Source organism: Gallus gallus, chromosome 1 (assembly GCF_016699485.2).
Source record: "Gallus gallus isolate bGalGal1 chromosome 1, bGalGal1.mat.broiler.GRCg7b, whole genome shotgun sequence".
In the NCBI taxonomy this organism is placed as follows: Eukaryota; Metazoa; Chordata; class Aves; order Galliformes; family Phasianidae; genus Gallus; species Gallus gallus.
In genome coordinates, this window is record NC_052532.1 from 138,310,033 (window position 1) to 138,333,793 (window position 23,761).

At 37.0% G+C, this 23,761-nt stretch overlaps 1 protein-coding gene across 3 annotated transcripts in view; it reads left to right on the plus strand.

The window, feature by feature from the left end:
* MYO16 (myosin XVI) overlaps positions 1-23,761 on the plus strand; it is a 366,647-nt gene that overhangs the window by 267,577 nt on the left and 75,309 nt on the right. For all 3 annotated transcript variants that reach the window (XM_004938536.5, XM_040662650.2, XM_416950.8), the window contains exons 24-27: positions 8,096-8,171; positions 10,386-10,561; positions 17,536-17,616; positions 17,911-18,116. In XM_004938536.5, coding sequence (XP_004938593.2) covers positions 8,096-8,171; positions 10,386-10,561; positions 17,536-17,616; positions 17,911-18,116 — 539 coding nt within the window. The remainder of the gene's footprint in view (positions 1-8,095; positions 8,172-10,385; positions 10,562-17,535; positions 17,617-17,910; positions 18,117-23,761) is intronic.

Here is a 23,761-nt window from a genome sequence, read left to right on the forward strand (position 1 = left end):
TGTTTAATGAAATTTGTAAGGAGATCTGACTTTAAATGCATCAAGTTTTATTGGCACTCAAAATAAGAATTTCATACATGAAGTGACAGTATAGTCTGACATGTTTTGGTACTCATTTTTGTAGTCTGATAGCAATTAAATGAGTTTAAACAAGCTTGGTATGAAGCAGTCTTCCTCTGTATCGTTACCTTCAGAAATCCCCAAATTCACAACCAGGGAGCTGATTTTATTCTTACTTATAACAATTTTTCTCTGGTTGTAACACCTTTAACTTGGTAAAGCTTCTCATTATTTACATGAGTATAGCTAAAAGATGAATCAGACCCAGAGGGTAGAATAAGACTTACTGGTAAAACGTGGCAGGTAGTCGAAATTCTTCACTTCTGGTCTTAATCGTTTGTATTTGAGTGATGGCTCTGGGTTGCTGTTTGTGGAAGTAATGCTGAATGCAGGCTTTATGTTCAACAGAAGATGAGGGCAGACAGCCTGATTTCTCTAGGTAACAAAACTTTTAACTGCTGTGTAGTTCACAGTCAACGTGAAACTGTCAGCAGCAAAAGAAAAGTTAATGTTCCAAGTTGGATCTGGTGTATGCTCCTTTTCAATAGATTATGTATGTAGCTCTAAGTCCAGAAAGAACTGGGTTCTGATATATTAACTCAGATAGCTACCATTACTGTAGCTATTTAAGCAACTCACACATGCAGTTATATTGGAAAAAACAGCTATTAAAAGTGCTGCCTTACTGAAGTGACCTGCCATTTTATATTTAATTGAGATGACAGACAGCCTTTTGTGAACAAAACCAGTATCTCTAGGCTTATATTACGAGGAAGTTATAACTGACACAAATGTGTCTGTGCAGTCTTGAAGACCTCTGACATGTTGATATTTCAATATTTTATCTCAGGATAGTCATAGGAAACTTCTCTTTGTTTTCCACTATGATGTATTTTTGATTGATTATCCTTATGCTTGTGAAGTATCACCTGTGCCCTTATGCTTTATGCTCAGTAGCCTTCTCAAGGACTGCACATACCATACTGTTGTTCTAAGCCTAATTAGACTTATATTATTTCAGAACAGGCAGTACTAAGAGAAGAAGAGATAATGAACTGGAAAGGCTCAGAATCAAAATGAATCTAGGAAGGAGTATGGGGGAAGAGGCTCTGAGTAATGTGTTAGGGAAAACAACATCAAAGAATTTGGAATCCATGCTTGATTTTCTAGGGAAAAAATGCTTTAATAAAATTTCTATGTATGATACCATTTGGAAAGACCTTAGTTGTTTTTTTTTTCATACGCTCTTGACTGGTTTGGAATGGAAAAAGTAGAACAGAAAAGGAAAACAACATGCACAAGTAAGCTGCTGCGCATAGAAGAGATCAATGCATAAGTGAGATTTTACAGTGAAAGCCAAGAGAGAATACTGTATTACACAAATGTGACAGAACCATCCTGTGGAAGGAAGCGAATAAATCTTTCTTCGTTTCTCTTGAATTTTACTCTTATGCCTGCACAACACTGAATCTGCCTTTATCCACAGGAGCACTATGATACAGTAGTTAACTCCATGATGACATGCTTAGAAAAGGCTACTGAGAATAATCGTACTTGATAATATCAAGTATTTTACTTTATCTCCTAGCTCTAATTTTGCAGCTGAAGAGAATCCTACAATGCCTTGATGTATTGCAAATCTCTTCTAAGAGCCATTTAATGTCTTGGTATCCAAGTGCTCTAAGACAAATGCTTATCTGTTCAGTTCAGGCAGAAGGTGGAAAAGAATGATTCAGGTTTTGTAAGACTAAAAAAATTCTAGTGGAAGCCTTTATCTGAAAATTGTTTTACACATTTCCCTGAACACCGGCAGTCTGATCTCTTCTGGAAAAAACCTGCTTGTACAGGTTATTGCTTTGTTTCTGTTGCCTGGTGTAAATGTAGGCATTCCCAGCTGCTTCCCACTGGGCCTGACTGCCTGGAAGAAATAGGTGTTTTGTGGGTGTGATTGATCAACACATTTAATCATCAACTGAAACTACTAAAAATGTGTCATACTGAATTTCTAGATAGTTTTCTTGATAACATTAATATTTACACTAGGGGTTCTCATGTAATATAGAGCTTCATGTGAATACAGCTCTGAAGTCTCAGCCTTACTAATAGTCATGATTTTTGAAGAATAACATTCCATCACTGAACTTTTCTTGGCAACTCAAAATTGGCATTGTTATTATTATTATTATTTTAAGGAAAGAATCAATATGCTAATAAGTAAACCAGAAATGTATTATCTTAGCACAATGCCAAGGGACACAGCTTTACCTGTAGTGACATTTAACATACCTTTGTATGACGTAATGAGCAATTTCATTGTTCTTGTAATCTGAATAATGTGTCATAATTTAAGCTTTATGCAGTTTCAATTTATACTTGCGTCAACAAATCTGGTAAGCCCCTTGTCACTGTTTCCTTGCCACTGTTTTGACTTTTAGTACCGTAATAAATTGCTCAGACCAAAAGACCAACTTCTTTGCTCTATAAAGCAGTGCAGATAATGTCCTTTAAGTGCAGATCAATGTCTGTGCCATTTCTCAGCAATACCCATTTCAAAAATACCTCTCAGCTGTCAGCTCACCTTCACCAATGCAGTTGTCTCTGAAATGCCTTATATATCCCAGGCAGACTCTGAAACTGAACCTCTAAATCAAAAAACAAAAGGAGATGGATTAATCAATAAGGATGCTTTCATTTTCTTTATTTTTTCCCCAGGCTGAATCCCCAGACATAACAATCAAATCAGTCTCATCTAAGCTATACCAAAGCCTATAAAGGTTATTTGACAAAGATTCTCTTTTTCACACAGACAAGATAGTTGTACATTTTCCCCTCCCTCCCTCCCTCCCTTCCTTCCTTCCTTCCTTCCTTCCTCCCTTCCTTCCTCTCTCCCTCCCTCCCTCCCTCCCTTCCTCTGTCCCTCTTTCCTTCCTTCCTTCCTTCCTTCCTTCCTTCCTTCCTTCCTTCCTTCCTTCCTTCCTTCCTTCCTTCCTCCCTCCCTCCCTCCCTCCCTCCCTGCCTGCCTGCCTGCCTGCCTGCCTGCCTGCCTGCCTTTTCTCTCTTTCTCTCTTTCCTTAAGTAGACTTGATTTTGGACAGTCATTTACAGGCTCACCTCAGTGAAAAAAAAAAACAACAAAAAAAAACACATCCATCCCCTTTGCTTTCTAAATATCTTCTGGTTTAAATCTTATAGTATTTATATCTGAATGTTAGAATAAGACTTTACAGAATGTTTAAAAAGTATTTATTCGTTGTTCTACAAGACTTGTTTTGAGAGGGTGAGAAGCCCAGTGATCCTAAGAAAAATGGTAGATTCAAGTTCTTAAATACTATCAATAGCATTTAAGTACTGTCAGAAAAGTAGCAACTGCAGGTGATCCTTCTGTTCACCAAAATTGACTTCGAACATATTCTCAAGAATATTTACATAAACTGATTATCTTCTTATAATGACTCATAAAGAACCGTGAATTTCATTATTAAAATAGGAATATTTTCCTTTTTTATTATGGATGCAGCCAAATGAACATAACATTTAGGTAGCGTTTTCTTAGCTTTTAAAATCTTCCATTAGCCATGAATACTTTTGGCTTATCACAAGACATGAAAGCAAAAAATAATTGAAGGAATTGATGAAGAGTATGAGTAAAGATGGCCCTATTGATAAAGTATTTTGGGAAATGCAGTAAACTTAAATAAAATCTCTTGTCAAAGTCAGGTTGATACAATTGGGGATATTTCATCTCAGAAGTCAAATTTCTCAGAGAAGGTATAAAATTGTGTGGCATGAGGATAATTCACAAAGTGAAGAGGTGAGAGTATGTTAGACAATAAAAGGGCCATGCAGTTCTCTGTGGATCTTTGGTGTGTAGGCCTTCTGTCTTCTCGCTGTTGTTTTTTTATCCCTAATTCTTATCTGCTTTTTCTTATGACACCAGGCACACTGATTTAAATGACCAGAAAACAGATTTGAAACAAGCAGAACGAATGAATGAATGAATGATTTATTTATTTATTTATTGCATAGCAAGTAACCAGTGAAACTCCTTTCCACAGAATGTTGAGGGTGCCAAATATATTAATGAGCTCTAGAAACAGAAACTCAGAGAGGAAACATCTGTCAAGAGGTATTATCCCAAAGATGAGATACATCTTACAGAGCCAGAGCTCCATAGTAGGCAGAGGGGAGCTTATGGGAGGCAAAGCAGAAGTATTACTCAGTATATTCCCCTGAATGTCCAGGACTAGATGATTTTTTGACCTCCCCATTGCCAGTATGCTTAATTTAAGCTCTCTTCCTTTCTGATCTTAAGTAGGGAAGCAAATCCAATCCCTTTCTTTCTTTAATGTTTTACTGAAACAAAACACAGCATGGAGCTGTGCGGTCTTTATAATAAAAACAACTGGTTCAGATATTATCTAAAGATCTTGTTACCTTTGATTACTATCAGTCTACTCTGAAATGTTTGTTATATAGAGCAAGAGAGAACAAACAGTTACAATAAATGGAAGTGGGAATAAGGGGTATATTTTATAATACCAGAACCATAAGCTAAGCTAGTGCACAATTCCTACATGAATCATGTAACATTTGTTTGGGATTTTTCTCCTCAAAATAGCTATACACTGGGCTTGAGCACTAATTAGTGCAGAGTTTTGGCCAAGTTTACTTCAGAAAACCAATGGGAAAAAAGTGGGGGAAATGCACGTGCTTTAGGCAGAGTAACTGTAGATCGGTGTCTCTGAGGGGGCCACGATAGTACTAACAAAATAGGCATTGTGTAGAGGCCTTTTTTTTCCCTCTTTTGTGGAACTAACAAATATTGAACTTTAGAGTGCCATTTCATTGAGTCACTTTTCATGTCCTTAGGCAGTGAATTAATTTATCAATTTAATATGGGAAAAATTTCAGAGAGTTAGCGATGTCTTCATGAAAAGGAATCCTGTTATGCGTTTTATATGTCATGAGAGATGTCTTATGAATATAGTTCCAGAAGTTGGTGATGTATTATACTACTCCCAGTACTGAACCTTCTCCATTTCAATGTAGACATTTAATCATAATGTATTATCTCCCATTGCTATACTTACCTACTCTTCCCATCAATAGTAATTCTCTTCTTCTAATTTGGTCAAAGCCTAAGATGCTCAATTAGAAACTGGAGTTATGAATTTGTCAAATAAATTCTGTTAATTATCTTTTATGGACCAATATCGTAGAACATTTAGTTTAAGTACACTGAAAACATTTAATAATGTACTTAAATTATTCTAATAGTTTACTATGTTGTATGTTCTTATGAGATGCAGTTAAAATATTATATATTATTGCAACTGTCATGGAAATTAATGTAATCTATTGTTACACTTTTTCAATGGCAGATGCCATACTAATTACATCATCTGACAATTGCTAAGTATAACAGATTATACACATAATAAGTCATATAATCTTTTTCATGAGTAAGATAGCATTACATAATTGTCAAATGACCCAATGAAAAAGAAAATTAATGAACTGATTAGTGTTACTTATCTTTATTATAAATTTACAGCTTTATTAAATATACTGGGATAAAAATTCCCCAAATACTTACGGGACATAAATTCAGTAAGAAATTTAAAACAGATTTTAGGTAAAAACATGGTCCCAAGGTAAAGAAAAACAAACTATTTTAAGAAATTCCCATCAAGTATCTGCCTACTTCTGGTGATACTACTGTCAATAGGTTTTTTTTTTTTTTTTTTTCTATTTAACCCTAAAATTCTCTTTGGATTCCACTATTGTGCAAGCCAGAGTTTGTTTCTAAACCCTGTGAATAAGTAGCTGTTCTTCTGCTATCCCCTTGAAAAGATAACAAATGCCCATCTATTTTCCAGAAATAAGCTTTCTGCAAAATTTCCCTTTCATTCAGAAAGCTATGAAGCTACTGTCATAGCCTGAACCTGAGGGGACACGAATAAGTACACCAAGCTCCAGGGTAGGGGTGAGTTTGAAGGATGAGAAGGAAAACCTTCCCTAAGTAAAGCTATGTGTGTATACAGCATAGAATTCTAAATTAACAGAATATGATCCAGAAAAATTTTAGAGATGTAACTCATGTTATGCCAGGTCTCAACATAAAGGGGAGAAACAGTTTCTCTCAGTGCGGAACAGCCTGTCCCCTCAAGCTAACAAAATTTCCTTGTGAGGTAAGAAATTAAGTTTCCACCTCAGTCAGCAGAGGTACTGAAATTCACTATGTGGGTTTAGCAAAACTGGCGAAGTGTGCATTTCCCTGTTGCATGCGCTGATTTTGGTTGTCAGTAAGGTGGCAGGCCTTGAAGAAGCTCTAAGCTTTGTAGCTAGGTTGCCTTGAATCTCTCCTGTGAATTGGGTGTTTTCTGAAAAGTAGCATCTATAATATTAGTAAACACAATTGTCGACCACAATAAAGAAAGAAAGAAAAACAAGAGGAATAAATGGCAAGAAGTTGGTTTACTTGAAAGAGTGGTTGTAAGAAGGAGTTGTGGGCAGCCCATTCCTGGGTGGGAGTAGACATCTTGCTACAGTGCCAAGTTAAGTGACTACAATTCTATGTGGAATTAGATACTTACTTCTTGTTAACTCATTCTAGAGCATTTTCTGTTCAAGAAACTGTTTGATTTAGACATTTAACTCTCTCTTGGTGCTGAACTTGAAATCTTGCAAGTCCAATCCTTGTTTTTCTTCTACAGACCAGTCAGATAAAGGCTGGGCATCATCATGGTTTGTTGGTGGAATTTAGGTGTATCGAAGGATTGTAGCCATTAGACTTAGTGTGTCTGCTTCATTTAGCTAAGTGTCTTCAGCTGCAGCTGGAGACTTGTGTATCAGGGCTGGCCATCTAATCTACACTCGTAGTGGTTGGGAATAAGCACTTGCTAGGATGGAATGCATCCCATTGAAAAGTAGGGCAGATGAGTCATGGTATATAATACCTTTTTCCTGCATATATACAGAAGTCATGTGTGCTGAGTTGTACTCACCCATACTTAAATAAGGTGAGAAATCCCATCATTTGTATTTAGTCTTGTTTTCAAAACAGAACTAGGTAGGACAGCTGATTTTTAAAATTGTGCCCCAAATCAGTTTAGTATTGGTTGCCCTACTGGGCAAGATGTGAAACAATCACAAATTACTGATATGAAAATTCTGTTTAATTCTATTATTTTAATCATTCTATGTTGTAAAATATTAATATTTTAAGCAAAATAAGTTTAAATTTTGAAAGATGAAGGCAAAGAAATCTGATAATATTGATGTAAAGGTTTTAACTGGCATTTCAGGCTCAATGTCTGCATTTCAGGTTCAGGGCTGCTTTTCTGTATAGTAGGAGCTGAGGTAGGCTCAATATTAGAACAGGCACTTGGACATAATTATTTTGGATGTACCTTCAGGAAGTCTGGCTGGAGCACTGGGTTTTGTTCACTTTGGAGTACCAACCACATACATTATTTTATCTGCATTCAGAAACACTCCAACAGTCTGTTCTAGAAATTATGACATCAGTCAGCTGATGTCTTCCAAAGTCCTTATGTTCATAGCTGTTAGAAGGGTAAATGGAGTTTTTACATAACCTATGGACTGAAGTTGCATCCAGAAGCATCCAGAAGCAGTATAAATGACTGCAGCATGTTGTGATTTTGAACTGGGATTCAGATTGCTCCATGAGTGTCTGCTATGATTGGCGTGAAGAAAACATGGTGAGCATGGAGGGGTTCATGCCCTTATCCTACAGGGAAAGTAATGTTTATGTTACTGTTCTATACACTTCTGATTCAGCCTTGCATTGTGAAAGTGTGTTGGAATCGGTCTGATGAAATTTCTCACAGAGACACAATGTTCAGCAACCAGTTCTTCTGGTTAGTATTGTTATTAAGAAAAGACTGAAAGACATTACCTGGTGCCAGTCTTTAACTGTTGAGTGGAAAACCCACAGCTTCATTTCTACTGCTGTAATATTTTTAATAGGTGCGGTGATCATTACTAATGATGTCACAATATTTTATTATAGGTTACTTACGAAATTGCTGGTGCAGTAGAAAAAAATAAAGATTCCCTTTCACAAAATCTCATATTTGTAATGAAAAGTAAGTAAATGGTTTTGTGGTTGCTGTTCTTGTTAGAAATCAAGATGTTACACCTGGACTTTGATTTTCATTCTTTAAGATAGTGCATACATATTTTTATTTCCTGCAAAAAAAAAAGTCATCCTTATCTTCACTGCTTGAGTATGGTTTTTAAAAGTAGCAGCATCTGGGCTTTCTTGTTTTCCAGTGAACAGATACAAATGTTCATTGAAATACAAAGTGAAATACCTTTCCATGTGCATATTGTATAATTATGCCTAATAATAATGCATCTCCATTTATTAATTAATGATTCATAATTGGATAATTAAAAACCTAATTCATTTACTCTTTCTGTGAAGAAAAACAAAACATTTTCCTCAGGGAAATGTCAGTACACCCTGAGATGTTATTTGTCTTTGTTTCAACTAGTGCAGTCTTCCCTTAATATCTTACATGTTTGTATTTCTTTCAATAGAAATGGAGATCTTTTGGAAACAATATTTGTCTTCCAAATCAGCTGTACTGTTGCAGTATGTTGTTTTTTCACAATTTTACTGTGAAACCAATCTCTGTGGTAAAATAATTGATGCTTTTTAAAGGCAAGATAGTATACGTGAAAGATTTGAAAAGAAATGAAAGAATTAATCTTGAATATAATCCTATTGATTATAGTTTAAAATAGGTTCCTGTTCTCACTATTGGAATTTGTATGATTATCTACCAAATAGCACAATAAGTTTTATCATCAATTTCCAGTGTATTCTACAAGAGAGCATTCTTCCATTCTCTTGAACAGTTTGTTTTTGCATCATCGTTGCTATTTTGTGTAATAATCTATGCAGCTTTTAAAAGAGAGGAATGGAGAATTGGATTGCATATAAAATATTTGATTTGCAGCAAGTATATATAATTAACAAGTCAAATAATAATAAATATAATTAATGGGAAAACTCTGAAGGAAGAATATTTTAAAGGATCTAAGTGACTTAAGGGCTACATTCCTTCTTTTCAAAGTGACTTAGGCTTTTGGAACTTAAAACTATTGATTGTCGATTATGTTTTTCCTTTTGTGTCAATTTCATAAGCTATATAGCTTAAGTGCTTTCTTCTTTTGTTTTTCATTGAATTTAGTTTCCTTACTCAGCTAAAAACCTTTAAATACACTAACAACATCGAAGTCATTTTCATGTGTATGTTCGAAGGTGGAACATACACATCCTGTAGATGAACCAGGAGATACTATTAATGTAGGTTATATCTGTTTTGATTCGAAGGGCATAATTTTAACATCTTTCCTAATGCTACCTATTACATTTGTCCATATTTAAAAAATGGACTATTAAGTCCACTGATTGTGCTGAAATTTATTCAAGTGTCTGCTTTAGTATCTTTCTCATAACTTATACACTAATATTATTAGTGTTAAGTCAGCAATAATAATCTCCACCAAAAAGAAGAAACTAATCTATTACATTTAAACATCTAGTAAATATATCTTTACACAGCTATTAAATAGCAAACTGAAGATTTCTATGTGTTATGCTAAACTTAATGGCATTTATAATGAACTTTATTCCATTTATCCATTAACTGGAATTATTATGAAGTACACTGTCTGTCTTAAGATTCACGGTTTTAGTTTAAAAACATGTCTTGAAAGTAATTTGTTCTGTGCTAATTATCACACTACATCAAAAATATATATTGCATTATTATTTTTTTAATAAGTTAAGTGTGATTTTGATGCGAAGAAACATGAACTTAGCTTCTTGCTATAGTTCTGTCCTTTACCAGCACCTTGGCTGCTGCCAAATGCCTTGATCATTTCTAAATGCTACTTGTTAGATACATACTACATCATGTATCTCTTACATTGCTTTAATAGATAGATATATTAGTAGTCAGTAATGGAACAAAAGTCAAATGTGATTATAACATAAGTAACTAAGTTTGGACAGATCATAGCCTAAGAGGTTTTGTTGTCTGTCCTGTTTTATTCAGAATAGGACCTAAATAGGTTTAAAAAGAATGTTACTGATGACTGACATTCTTATATATTGAGTGCTTTCTGGTAACTATCAGTGCATAAAATAATAGTTTTTGAGATGTCCATTTGTTTTACATTTACTTTTTTAACTGTCTGTTACCAGATGCATATTTTTCCTTCCTTTATGTACATGCTTTTTAAACTGTATTTTATTTTCATGCATTAATTTCTTCTTCTTTTCCTAGCCAGCGAAAATGTAGTCATCAATCAATTGTTCCAGTCCAAACTGACACAGACTGGATCACTCGTTCCTCCATATCATTCCCTTAAGTCCAAAGGATGTAAAGCAGCAATGCTGAATAAAAAAACATCAGTAGCCTGTGCAAGTGGAGAAACAAAGAAATACGTGGAGCTCAGCAAGGTAGGAATTTATGACTCTTCTGTGGTTTTGCATGAAAATTACCTCTGTAAGTTTTCTTAAAAATATTGTTAGTTTGTGTAGTTACTTGCATATAAATGTTTCAGATGTTTTGAAAACAAATCAATCTTACACATTTCTACAAATCCAACTGGTACGTTTCTGAACTTGCCTCTTTTTCTGCTAGCTAAGTCAGCCCCAAAAGTTAAAAAGCATAACAAACAAAGAAAACCTTGGTAGGGTACTAAAATGTAGTTGTTAATGTCACATGAGACATCTCTCTTGAGGAGAAATCACATGGTTTGCAGAGTCAGTTCTTGATAGAGCTTTGGAATTCCACCTTCTAGAAAAGAAGAAAGTAGTTCCCTCGATGTGTCAGCTGCCTTGCCAAGCTTCTTCAATCCTGCAACTTTATTTTTGGCTTACAGCTGCACAAAGTTGATTCTACCATGGGATTAAGGAGCTTGCTTACACGTGTCTTTTAGAGGGCTTTATGCAAGCGCTTCCACAGAATAGTGATGGGAATTTCCTCATAGCCTTACTGCTGATAGTACCGTAATTCTTGTCTACTGTTCTTGTCAGTAATCTCAGTGGAAAAACATAAGTTGAAGTGAATGGTGTTGGTTTAAGGATATATTTAGCAAACAGCTGAGGCATCACAAGGTGCATTTAGGTGCCTTTCTGCTATAGTAACAGGTTCCTAAAGGAAGTTTCCTAAGCTTTTGAAAAAGATCCTAGTCCCATACATGGAAGGAAACATGAAAGGCATGTCGAAGTTAGAAGCCTAATGAAGCTGAGAGAAACGCCACGCAGCTGGGACCTCTGAAACTGAGGCTTTTCACCAGTCCAAAATAGCTTTTAACCCAGAGTTACTCTCTTGAGAGTGAGATAAAGTATTCAAATTCCTATGGGAAGTACAACAAATTAAGTCAGATCTTCCAGATTCAGTGAGAATGGTTTAAACTATTGGGTGTTAGATGGAAGGTGGTTGAGACCTTCATCCTTCATCTGCCTACAGGGGCAAGGATTGCTTGGTTTCCTGAAGGTAGGCTTTGAGATGAACTATGCAAGTAAGACAGTACACTACTTAGTTTGTAGATACTAAGTTGGCCTAATTTAAGCTAGATAGAATGCTGTTCTGGATGACTGAAGCAGAGCATAATATATCTAAGGTTTTCCCAAGCCAACACTACTGCTTTTTTGGAATAGACACCTGATGAAGGAGCTGGAAGTAGGTAAGTGCGTAATTTCTTTTGTGGATCAAGTCCACATCTATAACTGTCCTGTCTCACATAATTTCTTCCCTTCACCTGCATCGCCTTGAAAATCCACTGTGAAAAGCTAAACTGATGTTATTGTTTTGTTGTTGTTACTGTAATTGAAAATGTGATGTAACAGGCATTTTTTCATCAGCTTAGAATTGAAATGACTACATTTTGGAAAATCGTAACAACTGTATTTTTATTGGATTTTCTCCTGAGGGAAAAGGCAACAAAGGTAAAAAAGGAAAAAAAAATAAGAAGAAAAGAGAGAGAGGAAGAAAATGGAAGAGGGACATTAAGACAAGAATTATCAACCAGAGGATGTTATTCCCTTTATAGCTGAAATCAGAGACAGATACATATGATGCATTGTATAGTGTGTGTTTCAATTTGATGAGAAATAAAAAGGGGAAGGTTTTCATGCTGCTGTGTGTGACTATTCTCCTCAATATCCAGGGAAGAGGAGGTCACATCCGGGTCCAGAGGTCACATAGAAATTTATGATTTCCTTGTCCTTTCAGCTTCTCATCTGCCATCCTAGCCATTTGTTAGATTATTGTCACGGAGTTACCTAGATAGATCTGTGCCCATGACAGGGGGCAGTAGGCTTGCAGGCCCCCCTCCCCCCGGCTTCCCAAGAAAAATGAAGCAGCGGCAACGATCTAAGAAGGAGAACTTATTTTACTAACTATGATGCTGGGATGCAAGATGACACGATATAATACAATCTAATTGGGAGTAAGGATAATAAACCAAATGAAATGAGGGAGAGAGCGAAAGAGCGATAGAGAGGGAGAGAGAGAGAGAGTGAGAGAGTTTCCGAAACCAAAAGCCTTACTTGATGAAGGCGCCCGGCTTGGAAAGCACACCCACTCCTCTCCCTGGCAGCAAGTGAAAGTGAAGAAAAACCACGCGCAACCAGATGACGTATCTTCCGTGATGTGTCTTCCTTCTCTGACCGTGAGGTCCTCTGGGATACGTAGTTCTTCTCTTTTGTCCATGATGTTATGATGTGGAATACCAATAGCGAAGTTACAAAACCATGACATTCCACCCCTTATTCTACATCATTATATCATGCTTAATACATATACATAGAACTACTGACTGCACTCCCCCAACATCAAATTCCCTTGTGGTACACATTGAACATCCCCATCTTTCTGCATCACCCACCAAGTGGAGCCAGATCCCTGGGCAAAAACAGTTCCACGGAGAGGTGTGCCCTTTCCAGAGGCTGGAAGGACCCAAACTGCTTTTTCCAACATGCTCTTTACATGTACTACAGGGACCTTATCTCCTTCTACGGTATGTAGGGAGCTGGAATGGGTAGGACCGTCATGATTTATAGATCCCCTAGTGTTGACCAACCAGGTGGCTTCTGCCAGATGCTTCTCCCAGTGCTTAAATGTTCTACCGCCCATTGCTTTCAGCATAGTTTTTAACAACCCATTGTATCGTTCAATCTTACCAGAAGCTGGTGCATGATAGGGAATATGATAAATCAATTCAATGCCATGTTCTTTGGCCCAAGTATTTATAAGAGAATTTTTAAAATGAGTCCCATTATCTGATTCAATTCTTTCTGGGGTGCCATGTCGCCACAGAACTTGTTTCTCCAGACCTAATATGGTATTTCTGGCGGTAGCATGGGGTACTGCATATGTTTCAAGCCACCCAGTGGTCGCTTCCATCATGGTGAGCACATAACGCTTACCATTGCAGGATCCTGGCAAGGTGATATAGTCAATCTGCCACGCCTCCCCATATTTATACTTTTGCCATCGCCCTTCCTCCCAGAGAGGTTTCATCCGCTTGGCTTGTTTAATTATGGCACATGTTTCACAGTCACGAATAACTTGTGCAATAGCATCCATAGTTAAGTCCACCCCTCGGTCTCTAGCCCACTTATATGTTGCATCTCTCCCTTGATGGCCCGAGGTCTCATGGGCCCACCGGGATAGAAATAATTCACCCTTGTTCTGCCAGTCCAAGTCTATTTGAACCACCTCAGTTTTGGCAGCCTGATCTACCTGATGGTTATTTTTCTGTTCTTCCGTAGCCCGACTCTTGGGCACATGAGCATCTACGTGACGCACCTTTACCACCATATTCTTTATTCAGGCAGCAATGTCTTTCCACAGTTCAGCAGACCAAATAGGTTTACCTCTCCGTTGCCAATTATTTTGCTCCCACTGCTGTAACCACCCCCATAAGGCATTCGCTACCATCCATGAATCAGTATAAAGATAAAGCACTGGCCACCCCTCCCGTTCAGCGACATCTAAGGCTAGTTGGACAGCCTTGACCTCTGCGAACTGACTTGATTCTCCTTTTCCTTCAGTGGCCTCTGCAACTTGTCGCACGGGGCTCCACACAGCAGCTTTCCATCTACGATACTTCCCAACAATACGACACAATCCATCTATGAACAGGGCATATTTCTTTTCATTTCCTGGTAGTTCATTGTATGGTGGGGCCTCTTTGGAATGTGATACCTCTTCTCCTGGTGATGTTTCAAACTTTTTACCTTCAGGCCAGTCCATGATCACCTCTAAGATTCCTGGACGACTGAAGTTCCCCATTCGAGCTCGTTGTGTAATGAGTGCAATCCACTTGCTCCAAGTGGCATCAGTAGCATGATGGGTGGAGGGAATCTTTCCTTTAAACATCCAGTTCAGCACTGGCAGTCGAGGTGCCAGGAGGAGCTGCGTCTCAGTACCGACTACTTCGGAAGCAGCCCTAACCCCCTCATACGTGGCTAAGATTTCCTTCTCAGTTGGGGTGTAGCACTCTTCAGACCCCCTGTATGCTCGACTCCAGAATCCCAGGGGTCGGCCTTGGGTCTCCCCTGAGGTTCTTTGCCACAAGCTCCAGGTGGGGCCTTTCTCTCCAGCAGCAGTGTAGAGGATGTTCTTTACATCCTGTCCCGTCTGTACTGGCCCCAGGGCCACAGCACGGGCTATCTCATGTTTGATCTGCTCAAAAGCCTGCTGCTGTTTAGGACCCCATGTAAAATCATTCTTCTTCCGCGTCACCTGATACAGGGGGCTTACAATAAGGCTATAGTTTGGAACATGCATCCTCCAAAAGCCCACTACACCCAGAAAATATTGTGTCTCTTTCTTATTAATGGGCGGAGACATGGCAGTGATTTTGTCAATCACATCTGCTGGGATGTGACGGCGCCCATCTTGCCACTTTATACCTAGGAACTGAATCTCCTGGGCAGGTCCTTTCACTTTGCTTCGCTTAATAGCAAAACCAGCTTGCAGAAGAATTTGGATTATTTGCTCTCCTTTCTTAAAAACATCTTCTGCTGTATCGCCCCACACAACAATATCATCAATGTATTGCAGATGCTCAGGAGCACTGCCCTGTTCCAATACAGTTTGGATTAATCCGTGGCAAATGGTTGGGCTGTGTTTCCACCCCTGGGGCAAATGGTTCCAAGTATACTGAATGCCCCTCCAGGTGAAGGCAAACTGTATTGGAACATAGCAAAGTTACAAAACCATGACAATTATATAATTACAGATTTCTCAGTAGATGGCCATGTATTTACCTACTGTTAGACCCCTCAGGTCTGATGGGTGACTTTTTCATTGTTTTGGAACATGTTGTCATAGGTAAGAGTAGGCTACCTCTTTGAACTCACCACTCTGTTTGTAATAGGATCCAGGAGAACAGTGAATCCATCCCAAAATAGACATGAAAGCTGGTAGACCAAAAGCTAGTCATAATTCTGGAGCACATAAGGACTTGTAGGAATAGGGTTCTTGAGTCTGTGATGTGTGAAGGCTGTGTTTGCTTTTCACATAAAAGAAAAAATATTTTCATTAATACTCCCACAACTCTATTTGCTGATGTCAGCTCTTGCCCCCTTGCTTTTCAGTAATCTTTTCCTAATGAATGTTTTTCTCCCCTCACTTCCTTTGGAAGAGTCAGTGGGCTTCACAGTTCACATAGTATTAGCTGAGTCACATGAAACCACGTCACCATCAAAAGGCTCTTTGCATTAACTTCTCGTTGCTCTTCTTTATGATCACTTTGCTTCATTGACTGTTTGTTGAAGAGCTTGTCTGCAAAACTTGCAAAACTTTTGCTGTGTCTTCTGGTTAAAGCTTTTAAATACTGTGCTGGTGAAGAGAGATTTTTAAGAGGCTTTAACTTCTTAACAGAAATCAAAGAGTTTTTATATATATATATTATTTCTGTAGATTAGAAGTATAGTATTTTCCACCTTAAAGCTGTATATTCAGGAGTAGTAGAGAAGTACAGCTTCAGTGATGTAGTCTTAAGCCATACCTAAAGATGTCCAAGGAGGTTGAATTAAATTCATTTTTGGTTCTTGCTTTGTTTCCTTCATTTTCTATCCCTCATACTGAACCAAATGCCTCTTTCCCATGGGAAGCGTATGCAAAACATGACAGCTGGCAAAAATTTAGCATCCAAATCTTTTTTCCTGGCTCTTCCTCTAACTCAGCTAATGGTCTAGGACTAGTGTCTTAATTTTTTGAGCGAAATGGGTGAGTACAGAGGTAACTTTTAGTTATATTCTTAAAATGTTTTGTAAATGTTAACTGAGAAATATCATAGTCATGCTACTGTGTTTTCTTTTATATGAAAAAAGCTGTAGCAAACAGCTCACTTTTACTTTTCTGTTTTGCCTTTAAAATCTTATTGCATCCTATTAAGTAAAATTTGAAATAAAAAAGATCTCCAGAATCTAGCAAAGTGAGTAGAGAATTGCTAACACTGCAATATTTTTAATGGAAATTGGCCTTGGAAGGCCAAACTGTGGAAATAGACCCTTTTTTAAAGCAATAGGAAAATTGCAGGAGTAGGCCAGAATGTGCTGATCTGATAGAAAGGGAGTTTTATGGTGTAAGTGGACTCAAGAAAGGCAATAAAAAGAAAAGTCAAAGGTGAAAAGGCCTTGATACAGACATTTGAATCTAAGAGCTTGGCCAAATCCTAGACTGTAGTAGTTTTCCAGCCTTTCTGTAAAAACTTTAACAAAAAAGATAATAGGACGTATTTTAGGTTGCTTATTTCCTTTTTGTCTCAAAGATAGGAATTAGAACAGTATAAAATAAATTTCTTCTCTACTCTCAGCTCTGATGCATGGGAAGGATAACATTGGTTCTAGCATAATATAAAGTTATTGATATCTTATGGCAAACATAGGTGAAAATTACTTTAAAAAATGTTAAACTGCATTCACACATATAGGAAAAGAAGAGAGGTTTTTTTAAAAATATTCATATTATTGGTTTGCCTTCAATGTTTTCTAATTACCTGTGCTTACATTTAGCCACTTAAGCATCTGCCAAAGACATAAGTAAGCTTTTCAGAGTGTTACAGAATTGTCCTACTAATATGCAGACTGTATGGAGTACTACCTGCACAAGTCCTGCTTCAACAGAAGAATTCCAAACCATATGGCTTTGCTCAATTATTCAGAAAAGGAATATTATCTTTACAGTGGTATACAGCTGCTTCTGAAATCAGAATTTTATTGTCAGTCATACCTCCACAGGCACTTTAGGGTTTTATCCTCTTCCCCAATTCTTTCTGAAAACCAAATCATTGTAAATGACATACTCATTGTGTAAATGTTTGCCTTTGTTATCAAGTTGTGTAATAATGAAAGCAAATTGTTAGTGCCCATCTTAAATTAAAGATACTGTTGCGTGCTTTTCTTTCCCACAGCTGTTGAAAAAGAAAGGGACATCCTCATTTCTTCAGAAACTGGAACGAGGGGGCCCAACCACTGTGGCAGTACAACTCAGGGTTAGTAAACATTTTCTGGACAGAATTAATTAAAAACAAACAAACAACAACAACAACAAAAACATGAACCAAAACAACAACAACAAAGCCACCAAAAAAGGCAGAATTAGTCTCTACAGATTACAGTGGCAAAAAAATCATATTCTTGAATAAGCAAGCCACTTACATGGCTGTGACATATCTTTTGAGGAACTTATTTTAAAGATTTACAAGAGCATATGTTTTGTGTAGTTGCCTTCCTGCACAATAATCATTGAGAACTGTTTTGTTTTGTTTTGTTCTGTTTTTCTACAGAAATCACTCATAGATATTATTGGGAAGCTACAGAACTGCACACCACATTCTATTCATTGTATAAAGCCTAATAACTCCAAGTTGCCGGATACTTTTGACAATTTTTATGTGTCTGCTCAGCTGCAGTATATTGGTGTCCTAGACATGGTCAAAATCATACGATACGGATATCCCTTTCGTTTCTCTTTCACCGACTTCTTGTCAAGGTAAATTAACTTTTTTAATAAAAGCTTTTTCTTACCTACAGAACAAAGCCTTCTGTCATGTTCTGGTAGTGCTTGCAGTGTTGTTTTGTTGATGGGTCTTTCAGATTTCACAGAAAAATGTCTGCTAGCAAAGCGTATAGGGTTGTTACTTTTAATGGCAGGAATGATGAACTTCATGGAAATACATTTATAAATATCATCAAAAAATGTATTTATGTGAAAAAGACAATTTCATGCAATAGTTGTATTTTTATAATTTATACGATTTATGTGATTTATAAATTAGAAAATATTGCATATTGTCCCAAAGTAATTAAAAAAGAGAAACAGTTTCCTTTTTTCAGTTTATCAGTGTAGTTCTCTCTGGTTCGGTGTTTGTATTTCATGTGTTAGGATTTGCTTTTGCATGTTGATGAGTGGAATGATGCTCATACCACAACTCCATCTTTATTATTATTGTTAGAAATTAGTGGAAAACACTATTTTTCTTATTGTTGTTAGAGTTGACATTTTGAATTGATGTGGAATAAATGAGAGACTTAAGTCCCAGTTTCTGGTTGAAAAATTCTTTCCACATGCCTGTTTCAGTTTTTTTTTGTTGTTGTTTTTGTTTTTGTTTTGGCTCACTTACATTCTCTAATACTTCAACAATTAAAAAGCATTAACTTATATAAGGGATATATGTTATGAAACTTAGTGCACACAGAATCATAGAATGACTTGAGTTGGAAAGGACCTTAAAGACAATCCACTTCTTCTCTTCTGTCATGGGACCTCTTTTTTCCCTGATAAAGAGTTCCTATTCAGTGTTCCCTTAAGCCTCCTTTAAGTAATGGAAGACTACAATGAGATCTTCCTGGAGCCTTCTTTTCTCCAGGCTGAACAACCCCAGCTCTCTCAGCCTGTTTGCACAGGAAAGATTCTCCAGCCCTCTGATCATCCTCATGGCCCTCTTGGACCTACTCTAACAACTCCATGTCCTTCTTGTAGTTCAGTACTGCAAATGGGATCTCACAAGAGCAAAGCTGAGGGGGAAAGTCACCTCCCTCCCACTGCTGTTACACTTAGAATTCATGCAACTTTCTATTCTGGCTTGTTTGCCAGCTCGAGTTGATTTTTCATCAACCAAGTCGTGCTTCTCAGGGCTGCTCTCACATGTCTCAGAGATGTGTTCATCCTCTCTGAAAACATTTACTCTCCCCTTGGCTTGCCTCAAGGGGCAAAAGAATTACTCTCCATGCAGAGAAATACAGAATAACACAGAGGGAAATAGTGAAAATAAGCAATTTGCTTCTTTTAGTTCAGTGATGGATGCACCTCAGTATAATGAAATTTGCCTGTACCGTAATATTATCTTGAATGCTTCCTAAGAAATGGAAATCTAAATCATTTTTACTTGATCATCTGTGCTCTGTGCTTGTCTGTAAATACTAAGTACAAGTAAGGGCTCTTGATTTTCATGGAAGTTTTCTCTTTTATAGGAGAGAGCTTCCTCCATGTTTGAGGGATCTTAACTAGCAGAATGATTGTGTGGCTCCAAGGGAAGGAAAAATAGACCTATGTATGTAAAACACAAGGCCTGTTAGTATAGATATGACCCTTCGAACTACTAGTCCAAGAATGATTTCAGCCAAAGAGACAAAGGTGGCAGTCCCCAGACTGGTGTTGGTGAGAGTTTTCCCTATAACTATGAGTTTCACCATCAGCATGTCTTTAAATCCTTCTGATGGGCTGAGTTGCAGCTGTGTTGTTCAGCTGCAAAGTGTATTGTATTAGTGATGCAAGGAAATCTTGTTTTTCTAGAGCTACATGTACTATACAGTTCTCCTGGGTTTACCTGGCCTGAGAAGTAAAGGATATTAATGGTGGGTCTGAAAGCACTGTATAAAATCAAAGAGGATTTGTGGCCCAGATCCCAACCTGAATTCCCTAGTTACTCTTTCTCACCCTCCTGGCAGTTTTCATCCATTTACATTTAGGGTCTTCCTTATCGGTAATGTAGTCAGAGTTAAAAAAGCTGATTAATGACAAATTCAAACCCCCCTTTTTTTTGCTGGTTAATAAGAAGATAGAATGTTTGAATTAGGAGCCTTTGTGGTGAAGGGGAAAAAGGGGAAGAATATCAGAAAAACTGTATGGTCTGTCAGTTATGCAGAGAGAACCATTGCTTTCTTAATTGGATGAATTTGAATAAATTCCTATTAATGTTTTGTTAGGGATTAATATGACTAGTCTCACATTTAAATTCTTCTAATAGCTAAGAAAAGACAGTAGCAAGAAAAGGTCATATTCTGCGAGAGCACTTCTTCCTGGGCTACAAAGCTTAGTCATTATTTCTATTGCTGTCCTTTTTAGACTTCTGACTTCTCCTACTGTATTATCAAAGCGAAGGTTGACAGCTGCTAGATGAACCCCTCAATCACCAAGGTTTGCTGATCAGAAGAGAAATCCTGTAGAAATTCTGGTTCTTAAGTGGAAGCTGTGACAGTTACTGTCAATGAATATGTAATAAAAATGGCAATTAATAAGGTCAGATGTTATTAAGTGCTGTAAAAACAGGCAGCACCAAGTTAATTGTAAAATGATGTATGTTATTTTAGAGGATTTGCCAACTTCAGCTGCAGTGTTTCTGCTGAATTTGCCTGCAGTGTTGGCTCAGTTTCTAAAGCTCTTTGAGTAGAGAGACAGAAATCAGTCTTTGCCTTAGCTTTAAACTGAAAAGCCTTAAATAGAATGCATTTTGAATTTCTGGAAATGTTTGCCCCTATCATTGATGTTAATATCTCAAGGATCTAGATTTTGAAATCACTTTTAAGAAAGAAAACAGCAAGAGTAACACTGGGAAGAGTTCAGAGTTTCCAATTAGCAGCCAAAATTGTGTGTGTAGGTAAAATATTCTCAAATATCCTTTTCCTGGAAGAAGGAAAACATTGAAGTAATGACAGAAGTAGGAACTGTTCATACAACTTCCTCAGGGCACTAATGTTTTCTCAAACTTGTGTACAACTACCAAAATTGCTGTAATTCAGCGATTGGAGGTGGGAGGCGTTTTCCTGTCCTCTTTCTTAAAGCTAATCATGTAGGTCTAGCCTATTGTATGCCAACCATATGTAGTCAACAAGGAGAACTAAATACTGACAAAGAGCAATTCAGCACCATCTCTATCCAAGTCACAAAAATGGCTGTCTGCAGGTGGCTGTTTCTTTCAAGCATTTAGCATTTTCTTATCTTACTAAAAATGAAGTTAATACCACCCAGGATAACCACTAGGAACTTTAGTAGGAACACAGTGATTTGCTTTTTCTACTATTCTGTGCAATGACAAAAAAAAAAAAAAAAAAAACGAGTATCCATTATGTGCTCTACTACTAATATAGAATAAGAGGACTCAGAACTGTGGGACAAAGACAAAGCCTGGTTGTACAAGTTTAATATCTAGGACCTAATCTCTTTGCATCAATTAATAAAATGGATTCTGGCTGACTTTCATGTCATTCACCTCACTTGGTGCTCAAGGAAGACATGTAAAAGCCATTTGGAATATAAATTTTTAACAATACTGATAGTGATCAAGGACCCATCCTAGGTAATGAACTGAGCTTATATTTCTTGTTCGGTGAAGCAGAATGCAGCTGTTCAGGCACAGTAAGGTAAAAAAGAGGCACAAAGGTTCTCTGTTTCATTCATTCTGAACACTTCTATTTTGGTACCATCCTCTTCAAATGACTGTCTCTACCATTAATGTTTTGTAAATTAGATTAAAAAATAAAATTGTTTTTTCCTCTTTTTTTCCTCCTTAATGTGGTTTGTTAAATTTCTAAACCATACTCAGTGCTTTACTTTGCCTGCGTTTTAATTTCCTGGGACAAGGAAGAGTTTATGAACTGTCTTCCACTTTAGAGATTAAGGTACATGTGTCACACATAGGTCTTGTGTCTGGATCCCTGCTTAACAGTGGAGAATGCAAGGTCTTGTTGTTCAGGTCCTGAATGAAGACATCTTTGTTAGCCTTTCCTGCCTGTTTTCAGCACACTTTGAGGACTGTTAGACCCCCCAAAAATCTCTGCAGATTATGTGAACTGGTAGGAAAATTGAAACTTTCATGTAGTAGCAGATGAGTACTGATGAGTTTCTGTGACCAGAAAAAAAAAAAAAAAAAAAAAGTCTGAATAATTGTCTGCTAATTTGTTGTTCCTTCTCTTTACTTCAGCACTTTTTTTTTGTGTTTCTTGGAACTTTGTAACTGTCTCTCAGGCTTCCAGACTGTCTTTTCTGGATTTAACTCTTTCAATTTTGTGTTTGGTTTTTTTGTTTGTTTGTTTGATTTTCATAATGCAACTCCTGTTCTGCTTTGAATTGCTGCTCAAGGAAAAAGAGAAAATTTCATGCTGTCAAGGAGAGCCAACAGGCTGCATGTAAAGACATCTCTTATAGAAGAGATAAATCTATTGAATGGTATGATTCACCATTTCCACTTGTTTTATTAAAATGATTTAAATTGAATCAATCTAATCTTTAGTTGCACCTATGCACATACAGTCATGTAGCTTAGATTATAAACAATTGTTTATTCTAACTGGGAAGACAAAGTCATGTCACTTTGGAGGCATAATATTAGACCTTCCTCTTCCTTTTTCTATTTTAATTTGGCTAATCTTATTTTCACTGTGTACAGAATATATTGAATATCTAAGTTACAGCATGTAATCCATGTTGAGTCAATTAAAAGAACAAAAATTCTTAAAGAATACAATGCTTTGAACATAGAATGTTAAAAAGTGTTAACATTCTAGTTTTTTGTGGCTTTTTTTTTTCAAGTAACTTTAAAATAGATGGCAAAGCATCTGTCTTAATTGGAAATATTTGGAGAACATATGGAACACAATGATATTAGATTTTTATGGCAATATTAGCAGTGAGAGTGAAAAAAGTATTTTCAAAGCCTGTTCTAATTACAGGTTTTCCTCTCATTTCAAGTATGAAGTTTGTAGAAGTTACATTTAACTTCTACAATTTCTACTTTTAGCAGATCTTGAAATCTGCAGTTCTACTCAAGGTAGAGTAGATACTTCATTGATACCAAAATGCTCTAATAGTGGACTAGTACAAGATCCAGAATGGCTTCAGAGAATTTAATGGTTGCTAACTCATCCAGACAGCTGACTTTGCTGGGAGATCATTCTGATGAGGAACCTTTTTTACCATGAAAGCTTAAGTTCATGGCAGTGTCATTGCTTTGTCCAGTAACATCTGTCCTTCTGTAACTGGCATAATGATATTATGAATAACAATTGTAAACTTTTGATCAAATTTGTAGTGTTGGCTGATGCAGCATTGCACAAATACATTGTTTACGTTTGTGGATTTTTTGTAGGACTTATCTTTGCAAATCTGAATTCTCTTTGTTCAGAAGCGTTGTGGTGTTCAGTTCTTTCTGTCTTTCTTTTTTGCCTCTGGAGAGTGCAACATCATGATCATTTGTGAACTGAAAAAAAATGCACCAAATCATTTCAGAGTCTCATGAGCAAGTGAATCAGGTTAAGCAGAGCATTAGTGAGAATGCCCACTTGGCAATCTACTGATGGGTCATCACACTGAGTGGCCTTTTTATCTTCACTGTTTGCTGTACAGTAATATCAGTAAAT